Genomic DNA, 17,140 nt, shown 5'->3' with positions numbered 1-17,140 from the left:
AGAGTGGTGGCCTATAAATATTCATTTATTTATTATATTTATTATAATATGAGACACTGACTGACTGGCCAGATGTTTTTTCAAAAGGCAGGATTAAATCACAAAAGGTCTCAAAACCAGTAGGATTAAATTGTACAAATAAGTAATATTATTTCATAAATCAACACATTCCCAGAAACCAAGGGCCTCTTCTGGCTTAGATTCACTTTACATGTGCTTATCTGCCAGATAACAGTTCTTCACTGAAGGAATCTACCAATATGACTTCTTGCTATCCTTTTGCTATCAATGAAATGTTAGTCTTCAATGGCTCTTTGCTACTGTTCTTAAAGCTTACAAACAGTTGACATCTTTCCTAGAGATTTTGCAACTTATATAGACTAGTGGTCCCCAACCACCAGGCCTCGGTCCGGTGTCGGGCCATGAAGGCCCTGGCACCGGGCCGCGGCTTCCTCTCCCCGCCCCCCCACAGTAAAAAACTTCCTGGGCCGCAAGCTTGCGGCCCAGGAAGCTTCTTACTGTGGGAGGGGGGGAGAGGGAAGCAAGCCGCGCACGCGCGTATGCACCATGCACAGCCGAAATTGTGCATGTGCTGCACTTTTGTGCATGTGCATGTGTAGTCACGCATGCGCGGCTGGTCAATCGCCCTCCCTGCTGCCGCTGGTCCCCAGCCTCAAAAAGGTTGGGGACCACTGATATAGACAACCAAATTATAACGTCTTATCTCTGCTATGAAAAACTGCTGGAACAATATACTAACAACTATGAAAAATATGGTTGTTTTATATATTTCAGAAAACTAAAGGTTAAAAGGTAGCCATAAGGATTTTAATATATTAGGCTTTGACTTAAGAGAATCAATGTGAGAAAAACCATATCTTTTGATTCTTTCCCCCATTTCAAAGAATTAAGATTAAGCATACCAAAGTGGGATCAATATCTTCTATAGCCAGGAGCCGGTTATATATACTATGCACCTTTTCATATTTCATCCGACTCTGAAAAATATATAATTAATTCAAGTTCATCAGTTCAGTCGACAGAATTGTTTCCTTGGTTATATGGAAATTTGAGATCCTCAAATGGAAAGTGCTGGTTATATGAAAAAGTGAGACAGTAATGTCTGGGCTTACCTCTTCATAGTCTGCATATGCAAAATAAAGAAGCATGTTCTTTTTTAGTAAAGTGCTGATTGCTCTTTCATAAATATTTGCAGCTTCATCACTGAAAAGTTTTGCATTGTTCATGTCCTGAAATCACACAAAATAATGAGACTATTCTGAAAACAACTCAACTCAGAGATCTATATTCTAAACCAAAAGATTATTTATTTATTGTCCACCTTTCTCACTGAGACTCAATGTGGCTTATAAAGAATGAGTCAATACAATTGATGGAGGAGACATTCAATAAGCAATGCAACAGAACCAACCAGAAGTCTGAAACCAGAACCGAAGCAAAGCATACATATTAATATGAAATGTTACATGATGCAAAATTATATCTTCCAGAAATCCACCAATAAATAGAAGACTGGGCACTAAAACATGCTATTTCAATACAGAAGTCTAATCCAATTCAGCAACATAACAAGTTCAGAATATTTCACTGCTGATACAGTACAGATTTAGGACTGCTATACATTTTTAAATATTTAATGATGTATTTTTGCATATAATCACAAACACTTTTGACAACATTCACAGTATAACTTGTATATAAAAAATGAAACATACATATATTCAATTGCAGTTAAAAAAAAACCTTACCCCTTTTTCAGCTAATAGCTTGCTGGATTGTTCAAGATACTGTGCAGCTTCATACCAGATATCTGGATGATGTCCCAATACCAAGAGGCACTGCTCATATGCAAACATTACTGGAGAAAGGAACAGAGATGTGAAAACAAATATTCCTATCAGGATGTAATTCACAAATAGTTAGCATTTTTTTTTTTACCAATTATTGCTAAATTTTATTAAGAATTCACAGTGCTCAGCCTCTTCAAAACTCACCTCATGGCATCTTTCAGGAGAAGAATGTGTTGTTGAGTTGCAACTGACACATGGTGAACCCAACTATGAGATGTTCAAGGCAGGAGATAAGCAGAGGTGGTTTGGCATTGACTTTATCTGCATAGCAACCCCAGTCTTCCTTTGGGGTCTGATTGTAGCCAATGCTGCTTAGTTTCCAGGCCCTGATAAACTCAGGACAAACTGAGCTATTCAGCCTGCTATTCTTAAAGGTCAAAAAAAGTCACCCAACTCTTCGTCTTATCAAGAACTCAACAGTAACTCTAGGAAAGGCTAGAATGAGTTCAATTTATATCCTAATATTTCCAACACTTTTTATATTAGAATGTTTAAACTACATTTGGGAGGGAAGGTGGCATGGTAAAGCCCAATGTCATCAGATCTTAGAGGTTAAGCAGGATCAGAACTTGGATTGGAGACCACCAAGGAAGACTCTGCAGAGGAAGGAAAAGGCAAACTGTCTGCATCCCACTTGCCTTGAAAGCCTCTTGCCAGGGTCACCAATGGCCATAAATCAGCTACAACTTGACAGTACTTACATAATTATATCTGGCTTAATTTAAGTTTGAAATTAGATTCCTGACTAGCCAATTGCTTGGTGATGCAGAAACCAATAATATTCTGTTTCTTCTGAGCCAGAACCACATAGATTTACTATTTCAAGAGTGATCAATGGATGCCATTTGCAGATTAACTACTATGGAGAGTGAGGTACATGAATGTATATGCTAGCTGTTCACGGAGAAAAGTCAAATGCACTTAAATCCATTTAACAGATTTCAGCTCACAGCCTAATGCACTTGGACTGTTCATATTATGTACTTTTGTGTTCAGAGAAGGCCTCAACAGAGCTTAATTTCTGATGAAGTCATCAGAGGAATTCTTAACATTGAGTTCCAAAGAGGAACTCAAAAGGAATGCATATTTACCTCTTTTTGTTATGAGGGTTTGGTCTTCTGTACGTAAGGGATTGCTCTTTTCCCACTGTATATATTTCTTCCACATGTCTACCTGCTGAGCTTCTTGAGGAGTATTTTGTGGTGGAACAGAGGGAGCATTGCGGTCTAGACCTTTCATTACAGTCTCATATTCCTGTAGGAAAAAAATGAACTATTACTGCCTTTAAGGGGGACTCATTATAAGGTAAATTTTAAGTAATGTTTCATTTGGATAACTTTCTGCAGCACTTGAAGGTTTCAAACAAACAATAATATTTGTTTAAATCAAACAAAATGGCAGTACAATGAATGAGACACTATACCTTGGCCACACGTCTAGCATTCATATAATCTCTACTGCGATCTTCAATCATTTTCTTAGCTAAGTGAACATTTATTCCCTATAAGAAAGAAAAACAATCAGTTAAGCCCCGACCATGATCATCTAAGGGTAGTCATTTCTTCTTTATCTCCAAAAAAAGGAGAGAAACAACTCACAATTTTTATTACTGACTGCCTAAATTGGGATCGCGTCTTTTCAATCTAACTCTGTACTCTCCAAATCACTGATAAACAGTGCAGTGCATGTTAAGGAGAGCAGAGAAGTTTAATTCCTTTTCCAAAGAATAAGAAAACTGGATTATAGGGAGGCTGTGTTCTCATTCAGTTCTGTCCTGCACTGGGTTACCAATCTCCAGGTGGGTCGTGGAGAGCTCCTGGAATTACAACTGATCTCCGGACTACTGCTTTGGATAATGGATTTTATGGTATTACCCCCCTGAGGTTGTTCCCCTCAAGTCCCTCATTTCTCAAGTTTTATCCTCAGAATCTTCAATAACTGCCTAACCCAGAGCTGATGACCCTAGTCCTGCACCAGTTTTATTTTATCTCTATCTCCTGTTGACCCAAATGGGAAAGCTCTTGATATCTGAATTCTACCCTGCTAGAAGAAGGAAGAAGATGCTTGCTGTATTAGCTGAGAGTCAGTCCTATTGTTTGCAGTACAATAGCAACACAGTGTGGTGTCAAGCATAGGAAAGCCAACCATTATACTGGAGATCACAATCCAGTGGTGCAAATGACATCAAGTGTAGGATGAAAAGATAGCTGGGCAAGCTCACTATCCTAAGGGCAAAATGGAGATCACAATCCAGTGGTGCAAATGACATCATCAAGTGTAGGATGAAAAGATAGCTGGGCAAGCTCACTATCCTAAGGGCAAAAGAGAATTGCCTCTTACTGAGCCTGTTCAAGAGGCAGATCACTGCTGGGTTCTCCTAACTATCATGTATCTGAAAGAAGTGGACAAGTTGCAGGGGGCAGTGAGGGCAACCACCTGCTACCTAGAGGGCAACCACCTGCTACCTGTCCGTCTTGGCTGCTCAAAGCAGGCAACAAGCAGATAGGGGGCCCCCTGAGGGAGATTATAAATCTTTCCCTGTTACCTGGGGATTCCCTGGGGGGCTGAAGGAAGCAGTGGTCTGTCCCCTGCTGAAAAAAAAATAACATTGCTTGATCTGTGGGACCCTGCCAGCTACCACCCTGTCTTATAACTTACACTTTTGGGGAAGATAGTCAAGAGGGCTGCCGTGAACCAGCTCCTGGCATTCTTAGATGAAACTTTGGTGCTTGATCCATACCATTCGGACTTCTGTCCCGGCCATGGGGTCAAGACCGTGCTGGTTGCCTTGATGGATGGACTGGAGTGGTTTGGCTATCTTTTTGCTGTTAGATCTGTCAGCTGCATTTGACGTGGCTGACAATGAGTTCTTAACTCACCATGCCGCCAGGATGGGGATTCAGGGGACAGCCTTGCAGTGGCTGATCTCCTTTCTCCAGAGTTGGACACAGAGAATAGCAGTGGGAGAAAAGTTGTTGCCCCCTACATACTCTCTTGTGGAGTACCACATGGGGTAATACAATCCTCCATGATTTTTAACATCTATATGCGCAGTTGGCCTGGAGTTTTGGGCTGAACTATCACCAATATGCAGAGGATGCCCAGCTCTTCTCATGGCTGGTTGGCTGCCCTCCCCCCAATCCCACTGGAAACATTCACCAGATGTTTGGAAGCAGTGGCTGGATGGCTCAAGCAGAAACTTGACCCCTCCAAGATGGAGGTCCTGTGTCTGGGCAAGAAGGGGCAAGATCTGGAAATGTGTTTACCCTCCCTGGATGGGGTACAGCCTGAGGCTGTACCTACTACCAGTAATTTGGGTATGATCTTCAATGCCTCCCTATCTATGGGGGTGCAGGTCACTAGGGTAGCCCAGGTGGCATTTTTCCATCTACTAGCGCCCTACCAGTCTCCGAAACACCTGGCCACAGTGATCCATGCAATGGTAACTTCCAGACTAGACTTCTATAACTCACTTCTGTAACTTGTTCTTGACTTGGAAATTGCAGCTGCTAAGGTCCTCTCGGGGTCATCTTGGAGGGCCAATAACCAGCTGGTACTGAGGCACCTGCAATACTTGCCAATTCTGTTCTGAATCCAAGGTTCTGATATTAACCTTTAAGGCCATCTGTGGTCTGGGCCCTGCATATCTGAGGAACCGCCTGTTCTCCTTATGCCCCCAGCAGGGCTCTGCAGGTCTGAACCTACTGGTGGTCCTCAGCCCTCAGGGTGAAATAAACTCCCAGAAGAGCTGAGGGCCCTGACAGAGCTGGGACAATTCTGCAGGGTTTCCAAGATGGAACTGTTCCACCAGGCATTCGGTTGAGGCTGGGGTGTGGAAGATCGAGGGTCCCTCCTCAGGTCTCCTTGAACATCTAGGGCAATTAATCCCCCTCTACTGAGGTGGACTGGCAGTGAGTGTGGGATACTGGACTGGGGTGGTAGGGAATCAGATTTGTTGCCTGGGAAATTATTTTATTATTATTATTTTGATTTATTACCCACCACTGCCAAACAGCTCGTGGCAGGTTACAATTAAATAAAATCCCAGTAAAACCCCCCCATTAAAACCCCTAGACATAAAAACATAACACAAACCCAACCAATCACAATAACAAAAAGATATGGTGGAAAAACTCTAACTCGACTTTCAACATTTCTCAATGCTTTATTGGGGGTTTACTGTGAACTGCCACAAGCCAGTTTGGACCAGGAGTGGTCAATAAATATAAATAAAATATAAATAAATAAATAAATAATTATGAAGAAATTAGATTTTAAAATTCTACACATCTTCTCAAATATTGCATGCATATACTCTGAAGCCCAGTTCCCTTCTTCCTGTGGCGGTGCCTTCCTTCTTTAACCACCAAGACTTGTGGGAATTATATACAATACTTATAAAATAGCCATTTTAAACTATTTTAACAAGCCTATTTCCATACTTGACATCAGTTCAGATAGGTTAAGAACTTAGATCTAGGAAAACCCACAATAAATCAAAGAGATAAATAGGCAATTCTCTATATTGCCCTTTCCTACTTTCTACTACCACCTCACACTTTTGTGAGAATATATGTATGTGTGTGTCTCAGGGAGAATCTGCTACCATTACATTTAATTTATGACACCCCAAGAGTCTCTATTCTACCATGTGACCTTCACTGCTGCCCACATATATAGAGGTTATTATGAGCAAACTGATGAGTTATAGCAATGTTACAGGTAATCAGTCACCATTAATTAGGCTAAAAGCATTATCACCCTCTATCAGTTAAATAGGTTGAATGTAGAGCTGTACCCAGCATAAAGAAGAGCACAGGAACAGGGTAGTAGTAGGGGATTGCTTAGGTATATAAATAATCTTTAAAAAATTATTCCCCTTCCTTCTCCAGTATGCTACAGTAGTAGCCTTTGATTGTGCACTATCAGCAAGTGTTGACAACAAAGAATGGTACATAAGTGTGAGCCACTCGGGTTATTAAATTTGTCATGATCCAAGGCCTAGGGATGAAGAATGAGCAGACTGTAGGCCTCTAGGAAGCCTCTCCTCCACAACTGCCTGAACCATTGTGTAAATTTGCCCACAGGCCTACAGTTCCCAAGGAAGATGGAGGAGAAAGCTGAAGCAAATCACTGGTGAAGCTTGGACAGAAAGCACAGAGGCAGGGTGTTTACTCCCTGAAGCTGAGCAACGGTGAGGTTGCTTTTGATGGTAAGGGTGAGCCTGCCCCACTGGGATCAAGTTTTGAGACACAAATAGGGACCAAGTAGGGGAATTGCAGTAGGGAGCTTTGTTGTTTTCCAGCAGGCTTCTTTCTGGGGGAGTTTTGCACTGTGCAGATGTAGTACTCCTGAATTAATTCTGTCCCATTTTTATACCTGTTCTCTTATTAACTAACTTGCTATAGCAGGGGTCCGCAATATGGTCTATTGTGTACCATGGTACCCGCCAACACTTTTTCTGGCACCTGTCAGGTGTTTTTAAAAGGTGGGTGGCGACAAGTGTGACTTTTCCCAGCAGGGTTTCTGATTGGATAAAGCTCTCAAACCAGAGTGAATTTATAACCAATTTTATATACAATCATAGATGGACAATGGATCATCACGTCATTAGTCAGTTTCGGTTTAATTTCTGTGAAAGAACACTTGCATAATTTTATGGTTGGGGGTCACCACAACATGAGGAACTGTATTAAAGGGTCGTGGCATTAGGAAGGTTGAGACCCACTGCTCTAGAAGGAAAAGGAAGGAGGAACAAGATAACCCAAGTTGCTGCTTGCCACCAGGGGACCCCATCGATCTTCCCCACTGCCCTGGCATCAACCATAGACCTGGCAGAAGAGCTCCGTTTTGCAGGCCCTGCGGAATGCTGAAAGGTCCTGCAGGAAGGAATTCCATCTTAATACTTTGTAAGAAGAGGTGGCCATAGGTTTGGTGACTGGACTAGTTTTGATTTTGAAATTGTTAGATGTTAAACTGTATTATATTGAATGATTTTGTATTTTGATCTCTGTTGTAAATTGCCCTGAGCCCTTTTGGAGGATGGCAGGGCAAAAGTCTAAATAAATAAAAATAAACATGGCCCTACTGGTTGTTCTCTAGTCATAATGGGACTGCTGAGCAACAGCAAATCTGACAGGTAGAAGTGATCCAAGCACAGATGCTACAAGTGCAGGGGAAAAACTGTGCTGATGCAGCAGGCTTGATAACTTGGAGCATCAGGAATCCTTTGATTTACCTCTTCATACTTGTTATAATCTCGCCAGAGCTGTTCAATGTTGATCATTGGGTTCACGCAGCCACGCTGATAAACCCTGCGGACAGCTGTTATCCTCTGGTTTTCTGCATAGGATCCTACTGCTTCACTAAATTGTGAGGTGAGACAATAACATGTCAGCAACTACACAATCCAACCTGTATGCATATCAATATTGCATCAATCCACTGAAAAGAAGACTGTATTGTACTTACACGCCTTTCAAAAAATTGATGTAATCCACCCAGATCTATATAAAAATATACAGAATCACATTTTGAGAGTTTAGTTTGTCATGGGGTTAATAAACCACTGCAGATAACTATTTCAGTGAGTAACAAAAAAGTACCTGATATGACATTATTTCCATGCCAATTTTATCCAGAGCAAAGTCGTATGCCTGAGCCATTTTTTCTCTAGGGAAAACACACACACACACACAGTATTAGAATCATACATATAAAGTACTGAGGGACAGATGTATCGGGCTTCTGCAGCCAAATGACAAACACTCATAAATTTATTGTTCCATAAGATATGTGACAATGTAGGCTCTGGCTCAGGAAAGCTTATGCCACGCATAAAAAGTTAGTTTTTAAGGTGTCACAAAACTCTTTGTTATTAACCCCCCTCACACACACACTGATAATAAAATCCTTACATTCTAGACTAAGAATTCCATGGGAGCTCCATGGGAAGTCCATGGCCTTATCTCCACTACCTTGATGGACTTAGCCACAAGCCACGGAACTGGCTGCCTCCACCCACAGAGCTTGGTAGTTAGGCTGTGCCTTGAGCCTCAGGGAAGAGTGGAATACAAATGTAATAAAATAAATAAATAAATAAAGTAATAAATAAAGGGAAGGTTGGTTGGATTGTGGTATTGGGGGGGAGGGCTGTCAGCCCCTGCCTTTCAAGCCAACATGAGGCAGAGCCACTGTCGTAGTAGTAAAGGTGGAGGGAGGGAGTGAAAGGAGGGCAAAGGATACGGGTGGTAATGTCACTTCTGGTGACATGGCAGGGAGGTGTAGCCAGCTGACATAACCTCTGAGGTGCCTTGAAGCCTGAAAATTTATTTCAGGGGTTCCTCCACAGTCAAAAGGTTGAAAAAGTTTGTTCTAGACACCAGAACTTTGTGTCAAACTTCTTTCACACTTTCCATTTGTAAGAGATCAGCATCCAGTGGAGTGCAAGAGCACCGAGTCTGTCTGGAGACTTTTCGTAGCACTGGCTATTCCCAACAACCTCAAGATTACATTTTTAACTCCTAAATTCTAATAGCTCAAACCACAACGCTGTTTTTAAAAAAAGGAAAATAGCACCTTTCTTTAAACAGAAATGCAAGGCACTTCAATTTAAATTAGACTTTTGGCCACAATCTGCTATTTGTTATTTTATTCTGGCATTACACTGTTGACTGAGGGTTTTAATATTTATAACATTTTGTTTGTAGAACTCTCAGGATAAATTTAGATGTCGCAGGAAGCCATGATAGGCACACATGTCACTTGTTTCTTGTGCCTTAACACAGCCCTTTCTCTTCCTTCCATCTCATTCAGAGCACAATTAAAGATTCTTTATTTGAAAGTAGCCCTAGCTCTTCATGCCCTACAACTGCAAGTAGGTGAATTAAATGAAATGTGTTCTTTCCCCACAACCCAGGATCCTAAACCAAGGTTTAAGCCTAGTTAAGAATCTTTTTTGGTGAGGATTCCAATTCAGCTGCACACCAGTATGTGTGGACCACAGGGTGACAGTGTTTGTTTCAAACAAGAAATCTTTAGTTGTACTTCAGATGAAAAAGGAAAGAAACATGTGGAACACTTTGTGTCCATTGCAGCTTTATGCGATGTTTGAAGGCAGCCTTATTGTTGTTAGCCACCTCAATGTGGCAGGAGACTAGATATTATTTATTATATAGCTTTAGTGTGGGGAAAGTTTAAATGTGGTTTGGAAGCTTCACAAAGAACCCCCAAAGAGAGACAACTTACCTCATTTTATCCTGTAAGGGTTTGCTAGGGTGAGCTGAAGTGGCATGCCCAGGGCTAGACTCTGAATTCTAGAATTATGCAGGAACTGCTGCTGGGCTTGTCATACCCAAGCTCTTGTCCTTTTGTCCCCCTGAACCATGATTACTCACCTGCTGTTGTGTATGCACATGATGCAAGTAATAATATACAACTGGGAAGGGGACATGAGAACCAGCTTACAGGACTGCATTTTCTTTGAACTCCCAGCTCACAGGAAAAAAGTGACTGATCTTTCTTATTGAATACCTAGGACTATGTTTCAGGAGTGCCATTTTGCTAGCTCTAGTAGCAAGTAAACAAACCTGATAATCATCAATTGGAATGAAGCAGGAGACATATGTGCAGCAGTGAAACACAACACTACGAGAAGTCACCTAAACCTGTTTTAAAACCCGCATGTTAGTTTCTGGGGCAGAGTTCCTATTTCAATGCTTTTTAGTGAAAAGCAGATTAAATTAAAATAAAATTGAGAATAATCAGACCCAATAAGTACTTACTTATAACTGGGTAGCTTCCCTTTGGTTTCTCGCACATATGAAAGGTAGCACTTCCACAGGTCAATGTGTAAAACTTTCATAAGGCACCGCTGAAACAACTATTTATATAAAGGAGAAAGAACCAGGAGTTCATGAGTAGACCATTACACTTTTTGGTGCTTGAACTAATGATCACTTTTTGAGTTTGTTCTCTGGAGGCACATCTCAAGGTGCATGTAATATACAGTCTTTGAAGAGTAGCTCTTTCAGAGAAAAGTTGCACAAACTGGAGTCACAGCACATGCTCAATTGTAGGCTTCTTAGTTGAGATGCTGCACATTGGTTGTGATAGAAAGTGCCATCATAGCTGACTTATGCCACGTCCAGAATGCCTGGATCCATATATTTACTAGTGCATCAAATTAAACTACTGAAACACAATGAAACTCACATGAGCAATTTTTTTCTTCCAAGGGCATGGAGACAAATGGAGACAGTGTCCAAGAGTGAAACTACACAAGTCAGATATCATGGACTGCAATACATCTTTTAAAAAGCAAGTTCGGCCACATGCAATCCCAGTTGCATTTGGGGAGGGGAGGGGAGTTTCCTCTGAGGAAAGGAAAAGGGGCCTTAAACCTTCTGTCCCCAAATAGTGTTGTTAAATGAAGCAATCCCACACATTACTGGGTCTTCAATTTTTTAAAAAAGGGCACAGTCATTTTCCTTTGATCTCCAAGAAAAGTATCATGGAAGTCATTTCAGTTAGCAAAAGCACAGTAGGGAGAAAGGTTACATAATCTTCCCTGTCTCTGAACGGTTCCAGTCCAGCCACGTGAAGATCCACATGGCTGAAACTACTCTGATCACAGATATCCCTGAATGTCATCAGCTTTAACCCTGAAAGATAACAGCTGAGCTGTTTTCCATTATAAATGCTGTGCCCATACAACTTCCCCCCTAGCAATGTAGATTTCTAGACGTAATTGTGACAGACTCACATAGTTTCCTTACTACCATCACTTACATTATTCTATCGTCTGCGCGGGAAGAACACATTTTCAACTCTACTGAGGATTCTTTAATTTGATGACTGATGGTTAACTGAATGATTTCCCACACCATTCTTGGCTGGTTAGTCTATTCATCTCCAAGAAGGCAAAACTCTCAAGCTTTGTCAGATATAACACCAGCAGAAACTGGCTTGCAGCCTGCCAGCTCTCATAAAAGGAATCAGTTGTAGGAATCATCAATTATGCATGGGGGGGTCATGCCGACATTTTGACTTGAATGATTGCCGTGCCTTAAGAAGTATTACTAGTATTGCAGAAGCCATAGTAACCCCACACATAGAGGCAATAGTTCTCACCAGTAGTACCTCCATGTAAACACCGTTGGGGTATAAGCTTGGTGGCAGCCTCACACAATGAGTAAGGATATGTACTCAGATATACTCAAGCTAGATATAAATTGGAAATGAGCTAGTTCATGTCATCTCAGGGATATTCAAAATGATCCCAAACACTCCCAGATCTCAGGAGTAATGAAAATGTATCTCCCATAATTTGGGAATATTTTGGGTTTGAAGCATCAGCAGGACCATTTATGCATTGGAGGTTTCATGCCGGGCTGCAGCCTGGACTTTTAGTCATGGCAGATTGCCCAACTTCTTCCTGCACCCACACGGGGGAGCACTTGGACTGGTGCACCTCATCTGCCCCTGAATTGTGCTCCTGCATGGGAGCTGGGGCAGTGAAGTTCCCAATGTGTAAACGGTTATAGAGCCAAGAGGGAGTAAGAGTAAGCTGGTCTTTTAATTCACTTTAAACTTCAAAGGAGTCATTATTTTCTATGGGAAGAATGTAAGAACAGCAATGCTGGATCATACCAAAGATCCTATCAAGTCCAGTATTCTGTTCACATAGCAGCCATCCAGGTACTTCTAGGAAGCCCACAAGCAGGATGACAGCAACAGTATCCTCCCACCCATGCTCCCCAGCTACCATTGCTGCTATTGGAGGGAAGAGATATTTATCATGACTAATAGCTACTGACAGCACTCCTTTCAAGCTGGGGGCCATACCACATCAATTGACAATGAGTTCTCCAGTTTAACTGTTGCTGCGTGAATAAGTACTTTCTTTTGTCTCTCCTGTGTCTCCACCCTTCACCTCTAGTCAGTGATCCTCAGATTTTAATATGGGAGAGGGAAAAGCTGTCTACCCTCTCCACACAGTGCAAAACTGTATGATTTTGTCATGTCTCCCTCTGCTCACATTATTTCTGAACTAAACAAACCTAAGTGTTTTAGACAGTTCTTTATAGGGCAGCTCCTCTAGCCCCCTGATATTTTGGTTTCTCTTTTGCCCACTTTAAAGCTCTACAATAAATAACATTTTTTTAGGTGTGGTGACAAGAACTGTATACAGTATTCAACTGTTGTCTCACCATAAATTTATATAACATCAGTATGATGACAGCAGTTTTGTTCTCCATTCTTGTTCTAATTATGGCCAGCACATTATTTGCCTTTTTTTACAGCAGCTCCAAAGTGTAGGTCTATCACCCATAGAAAACAGTAGAGCTATTATAGACTTGGCCTCTCTATGGTCCACAGGGAATAATGACCCCACAGGGAATAATGACAGGCAGTAGATCTAGCCTCTCAGGCCAAGTCTACCTGATTAGCAGTTAGCCAGTGCCTCCAGTCTTTTTAAATGTTAAAGGACCATTATTTTCTATGGTGATAGACTTGGGAAACATCTACTTTGAGCCCTTTAAAATTTAAATGGGGAGAGGCACTGTCAAACAGCTGACCATCTTCTTCTTTCTTCCTGTTTCTTCTGCCTCCTTAGGACAGGAGACTATGGGAGGGCAATTGCTAAAATGGTCCCAAATTTTCAGGACCCCCCCCCCAAACTGTAAGGAGTCCCAAATATTAAGGATAATAAAAACCGTGCTCTCCTCAAATCCATATCTGAAATTCATCTGAATATTTTTGATGTGCATACCTCTTCCCCTGAAACATTATTGTGGAGGTTGTTCTTATGTATTTTAGCCATTTCTGATTGTGATGCCCTTTTCCACAGCACTGAGGATTTGTCAGTTTGGTGGCATATAGTTAAAAAAATGTTTTCCATCTATCTTGGCAGCTTTGTCCCTCCTTTTCCAAGAGTATCAGACACAGTGATGCCATTTGTGCTGCCTATCTTTTTGCCTGGTGATAGACATAGGAGATCCTCCATAACTGCAAAGATTAGAAGGCTTGATGGTATATCATATCATTACATTTAAGTAACCATTGCAATCCTCATAACATTGAATAGAAGGCAATATTTCTTTATATATGTATATGCAATGTAGGTGTACTCTAGCACTCACCTTTTCTACTTTATCATAGTTTTTTGCTTTTATCTGTAAAACAAACAAAAAACCCAAACAATTTAGGTCAGCTGAATGCAAAAGGTTGAAAATTTTGGACAGTATGTTTGCCATAATCTAGCCTTCTTTTATAATTTATTGCACAATATATATTTTGCATATTTTCCTAATGTTCCTTTTTCTGAAATAGGTGGAATTACCATGAAGATATCTTGATTTATAGACCAAAAACATTTATGTCTGATTATCCAAGCAATGTATATGTCTATTTACCATATGAAATGAATATATTACCCCTAATCCAATCAGATGTTTCTAAGATTGAACCAAATTGATTGCTGTAGCTCAGCCCTATTACTATTACTATCAGCTGAGTGCAATGGTTTTGTAACTCGTAGCACCTTAAACCTGACTTACTCTTGTGAATTACAGCCTGGTTATCCTCAGTCAGCTGAAATACAAAGCTATGAGTAGTAAAAAAAGAAACACAACAAGGAGAAAGGGGAAATATTACAGTTCAAAGGAAAAGACATTTGTTTTCTATGAATATTACAAATAAAAACAAGATTTTACTAAGACCACAGACTCTATTCAGCCTGTATGACCCATTCCTAGCTGGCGATGAACTGTCAAGACAGAAGAATAATGTACATAATAAATATCTACAGCAGCCTTTCTTAACTTTTTTACTATTGAGAAACCCCTGAAACATTCTTCATACTTCAAGAAAATCTGAAAGTGATGTGATTGTACGGAATATGGCTGGGAAGTCTAGCTATGTACATGCCCATCAGGGGCTCCTCCACTTACCACCCCCTCCTGGCCCATCATTGACCATTTTGAGAAGGGGGGAGGAAGCATATCAATATGACCGTATATGGTCATATCCAATAAATGTTTAACAATTTTTTAAATATATATATATATAATTAACTGACATCCATTCAGGAAACCCTTCCAGGGCCATCAATAAACCCCAGGATTTCATGAAACACTGATTGAGAATGCCTGATTATGTTCTTCAGCAATTTCCTCTGCTTACTGAATACAAGCCTGACGGAATTCATATCAACATGGGACTAACTCAGCATTTTATACTGGCGTCTCTCTTCGAAACTTTTGTTCCCAGAAGCATGGCATAATAAATATTATGGATAATACACTGCAAGCCTATTTTGCAAAGTATGGGGTAGTCCTGGCATGGGTGATGGAGACCTGGCCATAGAGGGTGAAACAGTCACCCTAAAAGAACTGGCACCCTTTGGGTTCTCCATGTTTCATTGGTCATGGACATCAGGTTGGGGGGGGTGGCAATACTGATCCATGAGGATTACTCCTTCAGAGCAGTCCCCATGCTGTTGATTCCATACACTGAATGTGCGGGCCTCGGATGAGATTCAGCCAAGAGCTTGGTTATCTGAGTGGTGTACTGCCTGCCCAGGGGCCCACCAGATGCTCTGTCAATCCTGCCAGAGGTAGCGGTGGTGGCCTGAACATTACAATATCCTAAATTATTGATTCTGGGGGACTTTAATGTCCATGCTAAACTCTGTCCTCTGGAAATGGGCTGGACCTGGTGTCAGCTGTGGTGACACCAGTGTTCTTGCACTTTGTTGCTGGCCCTACCCATTAGGCAGGACACACCCTGGATTTAATCTTTGCTGTGTGGTTGGAAGTGGAACTAATAGCGTCGAATGTTTCAGACCACTATGCTCTGAAGGCCTGGCTTCAGTTGGGCACTGAGCAGATTTTAGCAATGAGCAGGTTTTTGCTTGTCCACAGAGACTTATGGATCCAGAAGGATTCCTGAAGGCTCAGTGGGACCCCATGTCACCTGGAGATTCTATAGATGGTTTGGCTGATGACTGGCACAACCAGATGCTGAGCACCAATGACAAGATACCTCCCTGATGCCCAAGCCCCAAGTGGGCCCCCTGGAACAAGGAAGAATTCTGCAAAAGGAAGCAAGAGCTGAAATGGCTAGAGCAAGTCTGGAGGAAGATTTGTGATGAAGCACTGAGAACATCTTATAGGATGCTTATGAAAGCCTATGAGATGGCAGTGAAAACAGTAAAACATGAGTTTTATTCCGTTTCCATCATGTCTGCAAGTGCAACTGGAGATCAGCTGTGAGGCATTTGCAAGCTATTTCATGGATAATCTCAGTGCTCTGCTGCGAACTTCCTCCAGCTATTGATACCCATTCTTGCTTCTTATACTAGTTGGTAGCTGATAAAAATCAGAAACTGGAATGGAAGGTTGTCAAGTATGGATGGCTGGTCTGTCAAATTAGAAAAGTGTTCAGGGAACACATTTATGGTTGCACCTAATTTAATTAATTTAAACATTTTGCAATGTTAAAATTATATTTTGTATACATTTTCATTTTAATGCTGTATTAATTCTAATGTAATCCGGGTTTAATTGTATGACTGAATTTTAAAGTATTGTTGCTGTTTTTGATCTGGTCAATGGCTGCAATAAAATAAATGAATGAACTATTGATACAGAAGGGAAACTAGAGGCCCCTCTGCTGCCTCTGGAGAAAGTATTTAATGGCATTAGTGGGCTCATGCTGATTGGGCAGGGTGCTAGCTTCAGCGAGGCCAATGTCAAAATCATAGTAGATGTTTGCCATGTCTTTGCTTTGCTTTATGACACCCTGGTTCATATCATTGCCTTGTTAAATCCATGCTCCCACGGCTCTTCAGATCTTGTGTCTCTAGAATGTGAATAGTCTCTCCCTGTGCCATCCTCCAGGTGCAAAAGGCCAAGCCCCATTGCTAGGGTTAATATCTTCGCTAGCCCTTGATTTAGGCTAATTCATCAACAAATGCTTTCATGCCTAAACTGTTTGGGAAGGGCTCAGTTGGGAAGGGCTGAGCACCTAAGGTTAACAAGGGGATCTTTATCTGGGCTTCCCCAGTCTTGGCAAGGATCCCATAATGAGCTAATCATTTCTCTTCAATAAACCACTAATTTTGGACCCGTGGTAGCCTACTAATTACCACCCCATCTTGCACCTAGCATTTCTGGATGAAGGTTCAGTTCTAGACCCATCCTACTTAGGCTTCTGGCCTGACCACAGGGTGAAAAAGGTGCTAGTAGCCCTGAAGGACAACCTCC

General features: G+C 41.4%; 1 protein-coding gene across 1 annotated transcript in view; it reads right to left on the bottom strand.

Annotated features, from left to right (window-relative positions):
• Positions 1 to 17,140, bottom strand: part of CSTF3 (cleavage stimulation factor subunit 3) — an 83,639-nt gene that overhangs the window by 11,826 nt on the left and 54,673 nt on the right. Inside the window, exons 4-13 of the mRNA XM_077321907.1 lie at positions 14,015 to 14,047; positions 10,655 to 10,752; positions 8,477 to 8,543; positions 8,343 to 8,377; positions 8,110 to 8,236; positions 3,295 to 3,372; positions 2,963 to 3,125; positions 1,770 to 1,879; positions 1,134 to 1,250; positions 924 to 998 (exon numbers count right to left, since the gene is read on the bottom strand). Coding sequence (XP_077178022.1) covers positions 924 to 998; positions 1,134 to 1,250; positions 1,770 to 1,879; positions 2,963 to 3,125; positions 3,295 to 3,372; positions 8,110 to 8,236; positions 8,343 to 8,377; positions 8,477 to 8,543; positions 10,655 to 10,752; positions 14,015 to 14,047 — 903 coding nt within the window. The remainder of the gene's footprint in view (positions 1 to 923; positions 999 to 1,133; positions 1,251 to 1,769; positions 1,880 to 2,962; positions 3,126 to 3,294; positions 3,373 to 8,109; positions 8,237 to 8,342; positions 8,378 to 8,476; positions 8,544 to 10,654; positions 10,753 to 14,014; positions 14,048 to 17,140) is intronic.

Source organism: Paroedura picta, chromosome 2 (genome assembly GCF_049243985.1).
Source record: "Paroedura picta isolate Pp20150507F chromosome 2, Ppicta_v3.0, whole genome shotgun sequence".
Taxonomy (NCBI): Eukaryota; Metazoa; Chordata; class Lepidosauria; order Squamata; family Gekkonidae; genus Paroedura; species Paroedura picta.
The sequence above is the reverse complement of the archived record's forward strand: the minus strand, read 5'-3'. Positions and strand labels throughout refer to the sequence as shown.